Source organism: Chrysochloris asiatica, unplaced genomic scaffold, assembly GCF_000296735.1.
Source record: "Chrysochloris asiatica unplaced genomic scaffold, ChrAsi1.0 scaffold00099, whole genome shotgun sequence".
NCBI lineage: Eukaryota > Metazoa > Chordata > Mammalia > Afrosoricida > Chrysochloridae > Chrysochloris > Chrysochloris asiatica.
Window position 1 is genome coordinate 7233177 of NW_006408617.1, and position 17766 is coordinate 7250942.

The 17766-nt window shown below is 35.9% G+C and overlaps 1 protein-coding gene across 1 annotated transcript in view; it reads right to left on the reverse strand.

The window, feature by feature from the left end:
* The window catches only part of SCN7A (sodium channel, voltage-gated, type VII, alpha subunit), a 90111-nt gene that overhangs the window by 59549 nt on the left and 12796 nt on the right, over positions 1–17766 (reverse strand). The window contains exons 6-10 of the mRNA XM_006867034.1: positions 16215–16421; positions 12365–12434; positions 9523–9664; positions 6875–7081; positions 481–577 (exon numbers count right to left, since the gene is read on the reverse strand). Coding sequence (XP_006867096.1) covers positions 481–577; positions 6875–7081; positions 9523–9664; positions 12365–12434; positions 16215–16421 — 723 coding nt within the window. The remainder of the gene's footprint in view (positions 1–480; positions 578–6874; positions 7082–9522; positions 9665–12364; positions 12435–16214; positions 16422–17766) is intronic.

Below are 17766 nucleotides of genomic sequence, written 5' to 3' on the forward strand. Positions count from 1 at the left end.
ATAGCTAAATACATTCCCTCTATTTCATTCATGCTTCTTGAGGCAAACTGTGAGTTGGAAGAAAAGCAAATATGAAGTGTAATTATAAATGTGATTATTTATTATTTCAAGATTGATAAACTTAAAAAAATAATCTTTCAATAATTTCAATGATAAAAATATGCTGGCTTTTTCTAATAAGGCACAGACAAGCTTAGAAAGGATCTTGAGATATTAATGCTATATACTCCAACTCTCTTTGCAACAAGTTATACTTACATTAGTTTTAGTTTTAATTTTAAACAAAGACTATTTATTGGCCAATTTTGGTAACCCTTTCCAATATTTACAAAATTATACTTATGAAATACTTATGTATTGTTCTTCCTGTATTCTCATGTTACTACTTAAAATGGAATCTTATTAATGATAATGATAATAATCTTATTAATGGTAATACTCTTATTAATAATAATAGTGTCTAAATATTTTTGGATTTACCTTCTTTATGTCTGAGAGCAGCATCATCTAATATATCCACAGTTGTGCTCGTGGAAGTTGATGGTCTGTTCTTCATTTCTATTTGTGTAGTCTTGGTCTGGAAAGAAATTTGATGAGACTAATGCTAGCTTAGAGAGAACTGGTGGTCTAATATTGGCTTAAGGGGGTTGGCTGCTTACCAAAAGATCAGTGGTTCAAACCCACCAACTAATAAATACATAGGAGAAATATGTTGTTGTTGTTAAGTACAAGAGCTGGATAGTAAGTGCCGTCAAGTCAATTCCGACCCATAGCGATCCCGTATAGTGTTTCTGAGGAGTAGCTAGCGAGCTTGAACTGCCAACCTTGGAAATCATATGGGGCTGATCTACTCTGTCCTGTAAAATCACCATGAATTGGAATTGACTTAGCACCAATAATATTGGGTTTCTCTTTTGTATACATAGATCAAAAGTTATATAACCTAGTGAAAACTTTTAATTATTATTGCAGACATCTTTCTGGGTTCCATCGCTTGCCACCATTTACACCATATGCAGAATTAAGCTGATTTAGGATTATTTCACAACTAAACATGTATAAATTACAGCTCAACAAAATCATCTTATACAACAAGGTCAATTGCAAAAGGAGTAAAAGCTTGGAGATATAGTAATATTATCCATATTTGGCATTGTATAGTCTAGCATTGTTTGGCAATATCAGGTAGCAAACAGACTTCTGAATTAAAAACAGAAACTGTTTCTGTTTCGAATTTTTCTGGAAGAGAGATACGATTAAGGGAGAATTTATTGTTATTTCTAGCATTTAGCTAAGAATACATGGAGGGTTCATCGTGGGCTCAGAAGTGCTCTCTAGTCAGTAGCTACAGTGGCCTTTCTGTTCCTTTGACTTGTCCTGCTCCCTCTAGTTGGCAAAGATTCAGTCACACCTCAGCTCAGCTCAGGTGTCAGTTCCTTAGAACAAACAACCTTTTGGGACTCAAAGAAACTTCTACCATAGGTGCTCATGGTACCATGTACCTTTCCTCTGTAACACTTGTCACAGTTTCTCACACACACACACACACACACACACACACACACACACACACACAGATATAGATATAGCTGTTGGTAAGTGTTGTCGAGTCAGTTCTGACTCAAAGAGTGACCTGTAGAAGATTTCGGAGGAGTGACTGGTAAGTTTGAACTACCAACCTTATGGTTCAAACCAAACTTGTGGTCCTGTGTTTTTCCTACTACACCACACCAGGATTCCATATGTATATATAGGATAAATCATCAGATAACCAACCTCGAGTTTTAACAAATACTCATAGCATTATTTTTCTCTCATTTCACCTATTCCTCATTCCTACTTTTATTGTGAAATATTTTAAAGTAAATTTCAGGCATCACATAATTTTCAGGCAAAGGTTTTTTTTTGTTTTAAAAATTATATTACCATTATTAAAATCAACAAAATTAGTGATTCCTTAATATCATTCAATACCTTGACCATGCTTGACTCTCTCTCTTTGCTCAAAAATATTTTTATGGCTGATTATTTAAATAAAAATACAGGTCTTTTCATTATTTTGTAATTTAATTTATTTTTCCATATGCCATTTATCTGTAAAGATACTGAGTCATATAGTGGAATTTCCTAGTGTAAACTCACACTAGTCTTGGTGTTGCACTGCAGGATAATGCACTGGACCACAAGGTCAGTTTGAACCACAGATCAAACCCACCAGCCGCTCCTTGGAAACCCTATACAGGGTCGCTATGGATCGGACTCAACTCGACAGCACTTAACAACAACAAACTCAAACCACCTAACTCATTGCCATTGTGTAGATTCTGATTCATAGGAATAAGGTCCAAGATTGTCAGTCTTTATGGGAGCAGACAGATTTATCTTTCTCCCATGAAGCAGCTGGAGGGTTTGAACTGGCAACCTTGTGACTTAGCAGTCCAATGCTTATCCCACAGTGCCATCAGGGCTCCTTTATACAGTATGTTGTTGTTGTTAAGTACCATTGAGTTGGTTCTGACATGTAGTAGCCCTGTATAGGGTTTCTGAGAAGCAGCTGGTGGATTCGAACCACCAACTTAGCAATTAGCAGTCCAGTGCTTATCTTATAGTGCCACATCAGGACAACTTATACAGTATAGTATGAGTATAGTACCAGATTTTGGCTAGCTGTGTTCTTTTAGTGTAGTTTAACATGTTCTCTCTCCTAAGGTCGCTGAAAAAATAGTAATCAGAGCCAGAGGCTTATTTGAATTAGTTTCAAATTTAGGCAAAAATACTTAAGTGGTGTGTTGTGTTTTCTACTCACAACATGAGTAAGCACATATTTTCTGGTACCCAGAGTTACAATTTTTTGTTCGTGATAATTTAATAATGGTGTAGTGCTGTAGAATTAGCACTGGATTGTAATCCACAAGGTCAGCAGTTCAAACCCACCAGCTGCTCCTCGAAACCCTGTGCAGGGTCACTATGAGTTGGAACCAACTGAAGGCCCTAACAACAACAACAACAAACAATCCCCATTAGACCATTAGTTTTATGAAGATAAACACATTATGTGTATTTAATTGAAAAAATTAGATCTCTATAGCTTAGCGCGGAGTCCTGGTATGGCACTGTACAATAAGCAATGGACTGCAAGGTTGGCTTGAACCACAAGGTCAGTAGTTCAAACTCACCAGCCGCTCCTCAGAAACCCTATACAGGGTTGCTATGAGTTGGAGCCACCTCCACAGCACTTAACAACAACAAACATAGTTTACACAATGCCTAGTAGATTATATGCCTAGCATGGTTGATATTCAATAATTTCTATATGCCATTATATTTAATTAACTCTAAAATGGGGAAGTTGTTTTTGTTATGTGCCATGGAATCGGTTCTGACTCATAGTGACCCTGTACAGGGTTTCCGAGGCTGTAAATCTTTACGGGAGCAGAAAGCCTCATGTTTCTCCCGTGGAATAGCTGGTAGTTTCCAACTGCTGACCTTGAGGTTCGTAGCCCGATTCGGATAGAGTCAAATATTGAAGCATTTTACTCTAATAGAGTAATGGGCATATGGACTACTCTGCCTTCTTGTGTTGCCTGTAATTTAAGACTGACTCGTCATAATCTTCATTATACCTCCTGCCATTGAGTCAATCCTGACTCATAGCAACCCTATGGGGACAAAGTAGATATACTCCACAGGGTTGCCAAGGTGTAACTCTTTATGGAAACAGATTTCCACATCTCTCTCCTGTGGAGTGGCTGATGGATTCCACCTGCTAACCTTTCAGTTAACACTAGGGTGCCTTAATCTTTATTATTATGTGAATTATTGTATGAAGAATCACTATGAGAATTCAGATTCTATGGGACAAATACAACTACAAACATTTCTCATACTAGTTTTAATAGTAAAGCTGAGCCCTGGGGACACAGTGGTTAAGTTCTCAGTTGCTAACCACAAGGTCAGTGGTTCAAACGAATCAGCAGTACTATGAAAGAGTTGCGCCTGCTTCTTTAAAGAGTAAAGCCTTGGAAACATGATAGAGCAGTTCTACTTTTTTCTGTAGGATCACTATGAGTTGGCATGGACTGGATGACAATAAAGTTGCTTGCTTTTTATTAAGGTCAACTCTACCTCTGCTACTTTGAAGTCTACACTTCTGTTTTCTCATATGCGATGCTGGAACAATTCCTACATCACCAGAAGTGATTATGATATTAGATGTAAAGCATTTAGCAGTGAGTCTGGCACACAGCAAATGATCAGGAAATGTTACATAATAATGATATTTTATCATGATGAAATACTTTATTTCTAAAATGGGAGTTTATTCAAAGACAACTACTGTTGTTCTGTAAAGATCAAGTGTTCTCAATGTAGGTTTCTACAGATGATAGTTTGGGTAATAGATATCATTAACATGACATACAACATTGGCATTTTATGATAACTCTACCAATAGTTCTTTGTAACTTTTTTTTTTTTTTCTGCTTAATAGACTCAAGCATCACGCTAAAAGCTTTACATGCATGTATTTCATTAGAACCTCACAACAAACTATGGGTCAGGCACTATAGTTACATAAATTTTACAGATGAGGAACCTGAGTTTAAACAGTTCAAGGGACGTGGCAAGTACCTTACATTTAGTAAATGGCTAAAGTAAATTTATATTTATTTTATGGAAAAGCTGTTCTTCTAGCCAATATGATCTACAGCTTCCCTATAATATTACATCTAAGCAATTCTCCTGCATGGAATTGGAATCTTACTAGTCTTAGATCAGTCACCTAAAGTCCTAAGTAGATTCGATTTTACATTCTCCTCTCCTCTCTCTCGTAAGTGGTTTCTTACATATAAATAATAAAAGAAAATTAGATAACTCTTGTGAAAATGGTTTGAAATTTCATTTCCCAAGAAACTTCTGCATCACAAAATGTTATAGAACTCTTCCAAGAGAGAAAAAAATTCCTTCATAATTGAAATATTTTAATTAAAATCAGAAAAGCAGTATGTGATTCAGAAGGAACAAAATGAATGGAAATATTTGGAAATTGGGAAATAACCCAAGTTCTTTAAAAGCAGAGTTAATAGGGTATCTCATGTTAGGATAATAGAAGTATTGTTGTCCTCTTGGATACATTTGTGTGTAGTTGTAAGCCCTTGAAATTCTGAAATGTCACTTCAGAACAAATTACATATTCAACACATCATTCAGACCCTAGTCACTCAATCTGAAGGACCCCAGACTCATTGCTAGAGACAGAAAGCTTTTGTAATTTGGTTTTCCATAATTTATTCAGGGGTGATATAATGACTATACTCACTAGACCATTTTTGACTGATTTTTTTCTTTGTTCAATCCATAATTATTTTTTATTTCATTGGCATGCATGTTATGGACCTAGTAGACACAAATATCTATCAAAATATTGTCATTTTGTATCATCTTACAGCATTTCATTCAGATCCTAAATCTAGAGTGATTTTTCTATAGTTACTTTACCGATATGGAATGGATATATAAGGAAGTTAAAAATTTCCCCTTTTTGACCCAGACAAGACCTTTGATATTACTGAAATCCTTAGCCAGCCTTTCTACACGCTTTGAGTGTTCTTGACCCTTTACTTTATCTTATCTCTTTCTAGCCTCTTATTATGTAAGGGTCCTGAATAAAATCTGATACATTCTTTGTTAAAGTTCTAGGGATCTTGGAGTAAATGATTTGCTCAGGCTATTACTCAGGACTCTCACATAAAAAAGAGGATAATAATAATAATAATAATAATAATAATAATAATCCTCTTTTTATGTGAGGTTCCTGAGTTAAAAACTGATTTGTTTTTCAAGATCTTTGGGATTTGGAGTAAATTCTTTGTACTCAACTACTGAAGGTTGGTGGTTTGAAGGCACGCTGCGGTACCACAGAGGAAAGCATGGAGAGGTTCTACTCTGCAACATATGAGGTTGTCAGATGTCAAAACTGACAGAAAGACAGTGTACTTTTATTGTTGTTGCTGTTATCTAATATCTTTTGTCCTCTGTCTCAAATTTGATCCTTTTTCTGTTTACCAGAACAGGCTGTTTTAGGCAGAGGTGTGAGTTTACAAGATCCCATAGACATATAAAAGCTACTTCTGGTTGTTTTCCTCAGCATTCTTCTTCCTTTCAGCATACTTGTAGCACAATTAAGATTTTTAAAGACAATGTCCCAAAACTTCTTTTGTGGTAATTTTGACAATACTTTTAGGTTTATATACTAAATCTTTCACTAAGAAACTAAATTTTTGAAAATACACTCAAGTATAGTACCAAAGTATTTGAAAATTACAGTAACTACTGGACTGCTAATTGCAAGGTCAGCAGTTCAAACCCACTGGACGCTCTTTGGAAACCCTATACAGGGTCACTATGAGTCAGAACTACGTAGCAGCACTTAGAAACAACAATTACATTTCTAAAGCTATTTCTCACAATTACATCATGATGTGCAATTCATTTCCTGTATGAAAGAACTAGAGTCAATAAATTCAATTTTTTTCTTTTTACAATTTGATATGATAATTCTATGAAGCCAATTTACTTTAATAGCAAAACCAGAATATATTCATAATTTTTTTTTTATCAGTAGTAATTCACACTTTTGGGAATAAAAAAAAATTAGATACATATTAAAACAATGTTAAAAAGATGTTGCTTCCTTTCATCAAAGTGCATTAAGGAAACAATGTTATATGGAAAAGGGACACCTCTTTAAGAAATCAATTGTGATCTTCCAATCATGTGCCACACATAAATATTGAGCATCTGGCAGAAGGCAGTATACTTTAATACATTAAAAATACATTTCTGTGATTTGAAAAAGCATAAAAAATTGCTATACCTCAGCTGTTTCTTTTCCCTCTTGAAGTTCGTTTAAAGTTTGTTGATAGTTGACTCCAAACTTCTTAGCTTTTCCAGCATTTGTCTGCTTTTCTTCTTCATAGGCCATAGTGAGAATGCTCAAGAACAAACTCGCCATATAAAAAGCAAACCAAAAACTTACCACGACAAAAAATATCATGTAGACCTTCCCAGAAGCATAAAGGATCTAATGAAAGGTAGAAAAGAGCACAAAAAAGGAGGAAAGTATTATCTGTCTCCCTGGGTTCTCTTCTTCTAAAATGATAAAGGCAATTTTGTTCAGAAAGTAATTTAGTCTTAAGTGGAAGGTAATCACAAGACAATAGAAACACTGGATTTACCTGAGGAAATAAGTTAAAAGCTCTACAAATTTGGACAGACATATAAAGTACACAATGAAAGACTAGAATTTACTTTGTTGTTGCTGTTTTTGTTGATAGGTGCCATGGAATCAGTACCAACTCACAGCAACCTTATGCACAACAGAACCAGTCCAGCACCAACCTCATAATCACATTGCTACTTTTGAACTGCCATTGTACCAATCCATCTAGTTGGGAGGTCTTCCTCTATTTATCTGACCCTCCACTTTACCTAACATAATACCCTTCTCCAGGGACTGGTCCCTCCTGATAATATGCCCGAAGTATGAGAAACCATCCTGGATTCCAAGGATCATTCTGGTTGTACTTCCAACACAGATTGGTTTGTTCTTTTGGTAGTCCATGGTACTTTTAATATTCTCCTCCAATACCGTAACTCAAATGCAACAGTTATTCTATGGTCTTCCTTTGTCATTGTCCTACTTTTGCATGCATATGAGGTTACTGAAAATACCATGGCTTGGGTCAGGCACACCTTAGTCCTCAGACTGAGACCTATGCTCTTGGACACTTTAAAGATGTCTTGTGCAGCAGATTTACTTAATGCAACATGTAATTTGATTTCTTGACTGCTGCTTCCATGAATGTTGAAGGTTGATCTGAGCAAAATGAAGTCTTTGGCAACTTTAATCTTATCTCCATTTATATAGATGCTATGAGGATTTTTGTTTTCTTTACATTCCAAGCCATACCAAAGACTGTGGTCTTTGATAATCATTAGTAAGTATTTTGAGTACTCTTTTCTTTCAGCAAACAAGACTCTATAATCTGCTCATTGCAGGTTGTTAATGAGTCTTCCTCCATTCCTGATGACATGTTTTTCTTCATGTAATCTATCTTCTAGGATTATCTGCTCAGCATACAGAACGGAATAAATAAGTATGGTTTAAAAATATAACCCTGGCACATACCTTTCCTAATTTTAAAACATTCAGTGTATCCTTGTTCTGTTTGAACAACTGCCTCTTAGTTCTATGTACAGGTTCTTCATAAGTACAATTAAGTGTTCCAGAGTACTCATTTTCTGCAATGTTGTCCAAATACTTAGGATGAGAATTTAACTCTTGTGTCTTCATTATTAAAGAAAACATTTTGAATAAAAAATTGCCATATTTCCATTTAAAAAGTTTGTATTTGGAATGTTAATTCCTATTATATAGAATAAATATATGAAATTTGATCAAGTCAGAGATGCTGAGCAAATAATCCGAGAAGCTGGGTTATATGAAGAAAAACGTGGCATCAGAATTGAAGGAAGACTCATTAACAACCTGTGATATGCAGATGATACAATCTTGCTTGCTGAAAGTGAAGAAGACTTAAAATATTTGCTGATGAAGATCAAAGAGCACAGCCTTCAGTATGGATTGCATCTCAATGTAAAGAAAACAAAAATCCTCACTACTTGACCAATAAACAACATTCTTATCAACGGAGAAAAAATTGAAATTGTCAAGGACTTCATTCTTCTTGGATCAACCATCAACACTCATGGAAGCAGCAGTCAAGAAATCAAATGACATATAGCATTGGGCAAATCTGTTGCACAAGACCTTTTGAAAGTATTGAATAGCAAAGATGTCAGCTTGAGGACTAAGGTGTGCCTGACCCAAACCATGGTATTTTCAATAACCTCATATGCTTGTGAAAGCTGGACAGTGAATAAGGAAGACTATAGAAGAATTGATGCTTTTGAGTTATGGTGTTGGAGGAGAATATAGAAAGTGTCATGGGTTGCCAAAAGAACCAATAGATCCATTTTAGAAGAAGTGCAGCCATAGTGCTCCTTGGAGGCCAGGATGGCCAAATTTTGTCTCTCAAACTTTGGGCCTATTATCAGGAGGGACCAGTCTCTGGAGAAGAGTATCATGTTTAGTAAGGTGGAGGTTCAGAGAAAAAGAGGAAGACCTCAAACGAGATGGATTGGCCAAGTGGCAGCATCATTGGCTCAAACGTGGCAACAATTGTGAAGTTGGTCCAGGATTGGGCAGTGTTTCGTTCTTTTGTGCCTAGGGTTAGTTACTATGAGTCGGTACTGACTCCATGGCACCTAACAACAACAATTAAGAAGACTGACTGATGCAGAGTTTCAAGTACATACTTTGACACTCAATAATTCTGAGTCTCTTTTCTTCTACTTTTAAACTCTCTACGTAAAAATTTAAGAAGCTATGTTGGCCATTATTTTTTAAGTGAGAGGCAGATCACCTTTTTCAAGTGCAATGCAGATTTTCTCACTTCTTACCTGGTGATAAAGTGCTTCAGGATAGTCCTGGGTCATTAATCGAAACAGAGCAAATAAGGCCCAGCCAAAGTTGTCAAAATTTGTGTAGCCATAATCAGGGTTTGTGCCAGCTTTTATACACACATAACCTTCAGGACACTGACTAAAGAAGGCAAAGAAAAGAAAAAGTGGTTATTGTCAAGCTATTTTCAGATTATGGGCAAATCATAAACATAGAACATCAGGATATGAATAATACAGGTTCACTCTTTTACAGGGAGTAATTAGTTTCTTCCAAAACAATTCCCAACTAAATAACTGCAAGTGAGCTAAATCCTGAGTCAATGTAAGTGAACTGTGTAACATTGAAAAAAAAAAAAAAAAATGGCTCACAATGGTGTTGACCAGACCATTGTGAATGATATATTTACTGCTCCAGGTCAAAGTGGAGTGGGAGAAAGATGAGGCTGTCTGTTCCTGAAAGATTTAGAGTCCCAGAAATCTGTACTGGGTCAATTTGAGTTGAAATCAATTGAATGATAATGGGTTTGGGTGTTATCAAAGTGAAGTTACTTGAACAGCCTAATGAAAATAAATTAATGGAAAGTCACATTAATAAAAACAAAACTGCAATCGTTTAGGATTTAATTCACAAGTAATCTTACCTCATTCTTAGGCCACATTATTCAAGGATGAGAAAACATTGAACATGTCAGTAATTTATAAAGAATACTGGCTCAGTATGACAAGCAATGGCTCATAAGTTTGGTTTGAACTGCAGGTCGATGGTTCAAACAGAGTTGCTATGAGTTGGAACTGACTGGATGGCACGAAACAACAACAAATAACTCTTGCATAAGAATCAGATTAAATGTTTACTTCATTTCTCTTCAAGGAGTCTTGATATGTATATCTACTGGGGAGTTTGCAAGATACATTGCATTATTATAGAAGTGGCTCAATAAATCATGCTTCTCTATGTTGTTATTAAGTACCAATAAGTTGATCCCAACTCATAGTAACCCTGTATAGGGTTTCCAATGAGCAGCTGTGAGTTCAAACCACCAACCTTGCAGTTCAAGCAATCTTGTGGTCCAGTGCTTATCCTGTAGTACCTACAGACTCCTACCACACCAGGTGTATGTAATGCCTGTCTACATTATTCTGGATTTAGCCATGGGACTTATTTTGGACAATTGTTAATAAGACATTAATAAATATGATACAAGCAAAGGGTTTAAAAATAATTTGTGCACTGGAGCTTTATGTCCTGAAATTATTATGCACACACACACACAAAAAAAAGCCTAGCTTAAATGTAGAGAGAAGTTTCTGGAAAATAAGATCATAAGAAGAAGCCCAACCATCCCAGTACCTAGCCATTCCAGCTAAGACTCCCAGAAGCTTATGAGGACACCATAGATAATCCAGTTTCTGTCCAGCTGCCAAATGACTGAAGCTACATGAGTGATTCTGAGTCGTAACCCCAAAAGAATAGCTCAGTTGAACTTTTCCTAAATTGCCAACTTCCAAATTTATGAGCAAACACATTTAATGTTGTTTTAAGACACTGGCTTTTGGGGTAGTTTACCATTAGTAATGGACACCTATTACCATACTGCATTGCTTTCTCTTTTGCCTAGAAATGGCATCACTGTGTTCATGACTATCCAAGGCTAGATTATCAGCTTTAGCACACATTTCAGGTAATATTTGAGTTTGCAATATATATTAAAAAGCTAGCTGAAATAGGATGGGGTGGATACATGTGATGGGTTTTGGACTTGAGAACTGAATGGAGAAAGCTAGCAGTTGCTGAGCAAAAAACCAAGACTAAACAAGCAACCCGAAACCAAATCTATTGTTGTTGAGTTGGTTCTGATGCAATGAAACTATACAACAGGCAACAAAAAATCTAAATCACCTGAATATTTAACTGGATTCTGGGTGTGGCACTGGACTGCAAACCACAAGGTCGGCAGTTCAAACCCACCAGCTGCTTCTTACATTATAAAGAGTTGCCAGGAGTTGGAACCGACTCAACAGCATGTAACAACAACAAATTACTCATGGTCCTCTGCCTCATATTGCTTTTGTTAAGCTAGGCCCCAGAGCCTTAGAAAGAGACAGCCTATATATGGGTGACAAGGTACCCTGACTGAAGAAAGAGGAAAGATTAGGGAATTATGAGTCACAGCATTGAAGAGAAGCACTCAATTTCTATTTCATCTCTTTTTGATGAAAACATGAGCCAACTCACTAAAGAATTATTTATGCATACTGTTTTAAGAACATTAAGTATTATACTATTGCCAATTAGTCATAAAAGGGATACAAGACATAAAATTAAGTGAAATATAACATATCTTTGATATTATTTGTCTTCAAGAGTTTCTGGCTAAATGGCAGATTTACATTGTCTCTCTGGGCAATTCCCACTGGCTCTGGGTAAAATGAGAACAGTTAGAAGATTCTTATGTAAGTTCCAATTTTGTCATTTGCTACCTTTTTGACCTTGCATAAATGATTTAACTTATCTGCCTACTGATTTTTCTGTAAAGTTGATGATCAAATGAGATAATGTGAGTCATCATTAAAAGCAAGTCATTCAGTAAATTCTTATTGACTGCTAACACTGTCTTGTTGTTGTTGTTGTTGTTAAGTGCCGTCGAGTCGGTTCTGACCCATAGCGACCCTGTACAGGGTTTCCGAGGGTGTAAATCTTTACGGGAGTAGAAAGCCTGATCTTTCTCCCGCGGAGCATCTGGTTGTTCCGAACCGCTGACCTTAAGGTTCGCAGCACGATTCGTAACCACTACGCTACCAGAGCTTCCTTAATGAAGAAAACATGAACACTACTTACCTAGCATCTGTTCTGTTACCACAAAGGAGAGCGTCTCTTTCTCCTTCCAAATAATAAAAGTTTTCCACATCTGAAAAACAAAAAAAGTATGATATTCTATATCAATTGTAGAGTTAAGGCAGAAGATCTAGAGTTCATTTACATTAGCACTGAAGATACACATCCTTCTCAACAGATAAGATGAAAGGAACATAAATCTTGGCTGTTCTTAACTAGAAGGCTTTGCTAGCATCTGATGGTCAGGCCAAATTACCTACCAAAATCTAGATGCTTTAGTGTCTCAAAATTGATAATGCTCAGAAGAAAAAGGATAATGTCTCTTAAAATTAAGGTTCAGAAAAGTGAATAAAACTAGCCTGGTATGACCAGAATTTCTGGAAGAAAAATTCCTAAGACTAAAACTGTTTGAAACTCAAAGACATTCCCCCCACCACACTCCCAGATTTATTCCTGATGCTCTTTATGTAAGCAAGAGAACAAATTCCTTTGCCCCTTGGTTTAATTCCCATTCTTCTGCTAGAAGCTCATTCTTCTACTGGGAACAGCCAATGCCAGTTGCTTGCCCTAGGGTCACCTAATTTGAAAGCAACCCAAACTAACTGAAATTGTTGTCATTGTTGTTGTTAGGTGCCATCAAGTCAGTTCTGACTCACAGTGACCCTATGAACAACAGAACGACATGCTGCCTGGTCCTGCATCATTCTCACAATGGTCATTGCATTTGAGTCCGATGCTACTGCCACGGTGACAATCTATGTCATTATGTCTCTTCTTCTGTCTCACTAACCCTCTGCTTTTCTAAGTGTGATGTCCTTCTCCAGGAACTTGGTCCTCCTGAGAATATGTCCAAAGTGTGAGAAATGAAGTCTCACCATCTTGGCTTCTAAATCATAGCTCATTGAATTTGCCACGTATTATATATATATAATGTGTTATCATGGTTGTTGTTAGGTGCTGACAAGCCAGTTCCAATTCCTAGCCACCCTAAGCACAACAGAGTGACCCTACGCACAAATGAAGGAAACACTGCCCAGTCCTGCACCATCCTCACAGTTGTTGACACTTGAGTCCATTGCTGCTGCTACTATCACAATCCGCCTCATAGAGGGTCTTATTCTTTTTCACTGACCCTCCACTTTACCAAGAGTGATGTCCGGCTCCAGGGACTTGTTGTTGGTAAGTACCATGGAATCAGTTCCGACTCATAGTGACCCTGCACAGAGTTTCCGAGGCTGTAAATCTTTACCGGAACAGAACACCTCATCTTTCTCCCACAGAACAGCTGGTAGTTTCTCACTGCTGACCTTGAGGTTGGCAGCCCGACTCATAATCACTATGCTACCAGAGCTCCAGGGACATGGACATCCCTCCTAATAACATGTCCAAAGTCTGAGGGATGAAGTGTCACCATCCTTACTTCTAGGGAACATTCTGGCTGTACTTATTCCAACATAGATTTGTTTGTTCTTCTGGAAATCCATGGCACCATAACTCAAATGCATCAATTCTTCTATGGTCTTCCTTATTCACTGTCCAACTTTCACATGCATATGAAACTATTGGAAATACCATGGCTTGGGTCAGGTACAACTTAGTCCTCAAACTAGAATCTTTGCTCTTAAACACTTTAAACAGATTTTATGCAGCAGATTTGCATCATGCAATACATCATTTGATTTCTTGACTGCTGTTTCCATAAGTGTTGATTGTCAATTCAAGCAAAATAAAGTATTTGACAACTTCAATTTTTTTCTTCATTTATCATGATGTCCTTCTTCATATAATACAACCTCTTGGGTTGTGCACTCAGCATACAGACTGAATAAGTGTGGTGAAAGAATATAACTCTGGCACATATCTTTCTTAATTTTAAACCATTCAGTGTCTCCTTCTGTCTGCAAAACTGCCTGTTGGTCTATATACAGGTTCCTCATGAGAACAATTAAGTGTTCTGGAACACCCACTCTTTCCAGTGTTATCCATACTTTGTTATGATCCACACAGTTGAATGCCTTTGCATAGTCAATAAAGCACAAGTAAACATCTTTCTAGTATTCTATGCTTTCAGCCAAGATCCATCAGCATAGTTAGGAACATTGGTTTTTCAGGTTCTGAACTCAAATAATGGAGAGCAAACTCATAAGAGATCAGTCTCAGTGGCTTATGGCAGTGGTGGTACTGTATCTTAAAGTCGGTTCCGACTCATAGCAATCTTGTATAAGGTTTCCAAGGCTGTAAATCTTTATGGGTGCAGAAAGCCTCATCTTTCTCCCACAGAACTGCTGGAAGTTTCCAACTGCTGACCTTGAGATTAGCAACCCAAATCACAACCACTATGCTACCAGAGCTCCTTCAGTCATATATAAAAATGTTCAAATTTTAATACTCCAAACTTAAATAATGTCACCTTAATTTTTCACAAGATACTTTTGGAAGAATTTTTAGAGGTCATAATTATTTTGATACCATTGTTCAAGCTTTTGCAATAACGGCCAAAAAAACAAATTGAAATTGACACTAGTCACCAGCCACTCCTTGGAAACCCTATACAGGGTTGCTGTGGGCCAGAACCAACTTGACAGCACTTAACAACAACAATTTAAGTTAGTAATGGTTTTCAAACATAATGTGTTCATCAACTAGCTTTCTTTTGAGAAAATGGACTTGAATTGGACAAATTTAATGTGTTAACTTTAAAAACGTGATTTCTTTGAACACAATACTATACTTATACAAAGATTCAGAAAAAGGACCTATTTTCTTAACAAATAAGCAAGGAATTAACAAACTATTTACTTTTAGAGTAATTAGAATGGAGCCAGCATATTTAATTGGAATAAAGGAGTAAACATCCATCTCCCTTAATCCTTACATGGATTTAAGGCCATGACCTAGTCAGACAAGGACATATTTTACATATTCATATATCAATATATTTCTTTTATCTGTTTCATAATCATATTATGGGATAAATGCAAGCATAAACATTTTAAGATTTGTTTTATAACATTAAATTAAATGTATATATGAAATTAATGTGGAACCGCTATCTAATAATTATCACATTTTAATTTTTCATTGTGGAATATAAGCTTTTTCTTCTGAAAATGATCAGAAAGGATGTGATGATCTTAATCTAAAAACAAATAAATCCATATAGCATGGTGATGAGATTTTAGAGCCAGATAGAACTGGGTTAGTATCCTGGTTTTACCACCAAGTAGTTTAATCTCTGAACCTCTACTTCCTTGTTTGTAACAGGGGTTCATTTCCTCTCTTCTTCCAGATTATGGCAAAGACATGACACAAGTCATACAAATGACTTAAGTATAAGAACTAAGGAATACTTACTAGGCATTCTTTGTATTGATATAAACTATTTCTGTTGTCTAACAAAGTATTATACAAAGTATTTCAAATGAGTCAATGTAACTGAAATCTAACAGTAAGAATTTATAGAATTGTGGGATGGTTTTTGATATTTTCACTTAAAATTTTAAATGAGTAAGCTTAAAACAAGTAATTTAAATGGACAACTTTAGATTAAAGATGCTACCTGAGCTCTCTCTGATGAAATTTCAAGTAAGACTTTGGCTTTATTTATTTATTTTTCAAATTATAAAATTATGCAAAATTTAGAAATTCCTAATTCAGGTTCCCCTGATATCACTGTTTTTAGAATAATAATTTTGCAATCCTTGTACCTAAATCTGATGCAAATTAGGACATGAGCATTGTTACGGCATTTACATAGTATGGTCTGAAATTGCATGTCCAACATTTCTACAAGAACACTCTGCCTAATAGAAATATTTTTAATTTTTTGACATAGTTGGAAAATTACTCTTACCTCGAGTAGAAAATAGGCTTCCAGTTCTGTTGTGCAGTGTTTCGTTTTCATTTTCTTGAGGCCACCACAAACATTTATGTTTCAGGTTGCCCCTAAAGAGCCCCATGCCAATTAAAGAAAATATGCTTAGAGAAAGAAGAGTTAGAACAATGACACCAGCAACTTTCTTCACAAAATGGTTCAGGATAGTTCCAGTAGTTTTCAGACCTGAGAAAACAAAGGTTTGTTTCTGTGAAATGTAACATCTTAGTAATTAAGCATTAGCAAATCACTCTTATTGTAATGCATGCCCTTTTTGAAATGTACAGATTTCTATCTGATTTTCATTATCTAGGTCTGGTGTGGTGCAGTAGGCTAAACAATGGACTGCTAATTGCAACGTTGTTGGAGGTTCAAATCCACCAGAAATTCTAGACAGGGTCACTGTAAGTTAGAACAACTTGATATCACTTAACAATAACAATAAATAAGGAGAATGACAAACCAAACTTTGTAGCTTTGGTATTATTAATTAATTAACACTTGGAAAAAGAATTAACACACAATATTTTTAAACTAGTTATTGGTGTGTTTATTTTAACTCTCTAAAGAAAAACAGGTTTCCTTACCTGACTACTACTTAGGTATCCATCACCATATTGTATAAGCAAAAGCATATAGTTAAAAATAAAAATGAGTTGAAAGGGTTTTTGAAACAAGAAATAGTTTGAAATAATCATATTCTATACTATTCTTGCATTAACTTTAGAAGAATTAAATTTCTGGAGCTAATTAAATGAAACTTGTGAAAATGTTTAATTATTAGCAAGGTGAATATTATACAACTACCCTGGTGTGACACCTTACGACAAGCACTCTACCATAAGGTCAATTTGAACCACAAGGTTGTTGGTAGGTGGGTCAAATTAACCAATTGCTCCTGAGAAACCCTACACAGGGTTGTTATGAGTTGGAACTGACTTCACAGCACTTAACAACAATGACAGTGATCTATTTAAGGAGCTACGGTAGTATAATAGGTTATGAGTTGGGCTGCAAATTGCAAGGTTAGAAATTCAAATCCCCCAGCCACTCAGCAGGAGAGCTCTTTATGTTCCCATAAAGACTTACAGCCTCAAAAATCCTATATAGCACACAACCACCAACACCACCAAAATCTATGTCGGCTATGTTTCTATCAGAATACTTATTAATTAACATAAAAACATTGTTTTTTTCTAGTTATTAAATCACATATATTCAATGCTGAAAAAATATAAAAAAATAAGAATAGACAACCTAACATGCATTTTTGCTTCATAGATGAAAACACTATTGGCATACTGAAATGCATGTTTATAGCCTACGTTTGCCACTTAAAATGATATCATTGATATAATTTTTTTATTATTTTGTTGTTGTTAGGTGCTGTTGATTCAGTTCCAATTCATAACGACCCTATGAACACCAGAATGAAACACTCTTGGGTCCTGCACCATACTAACAATTGTCATTAAGCTTGAGCCCATTGCTGCTGCCACTGTGTGAATCCATCTCACTGGAAGTCTTAATT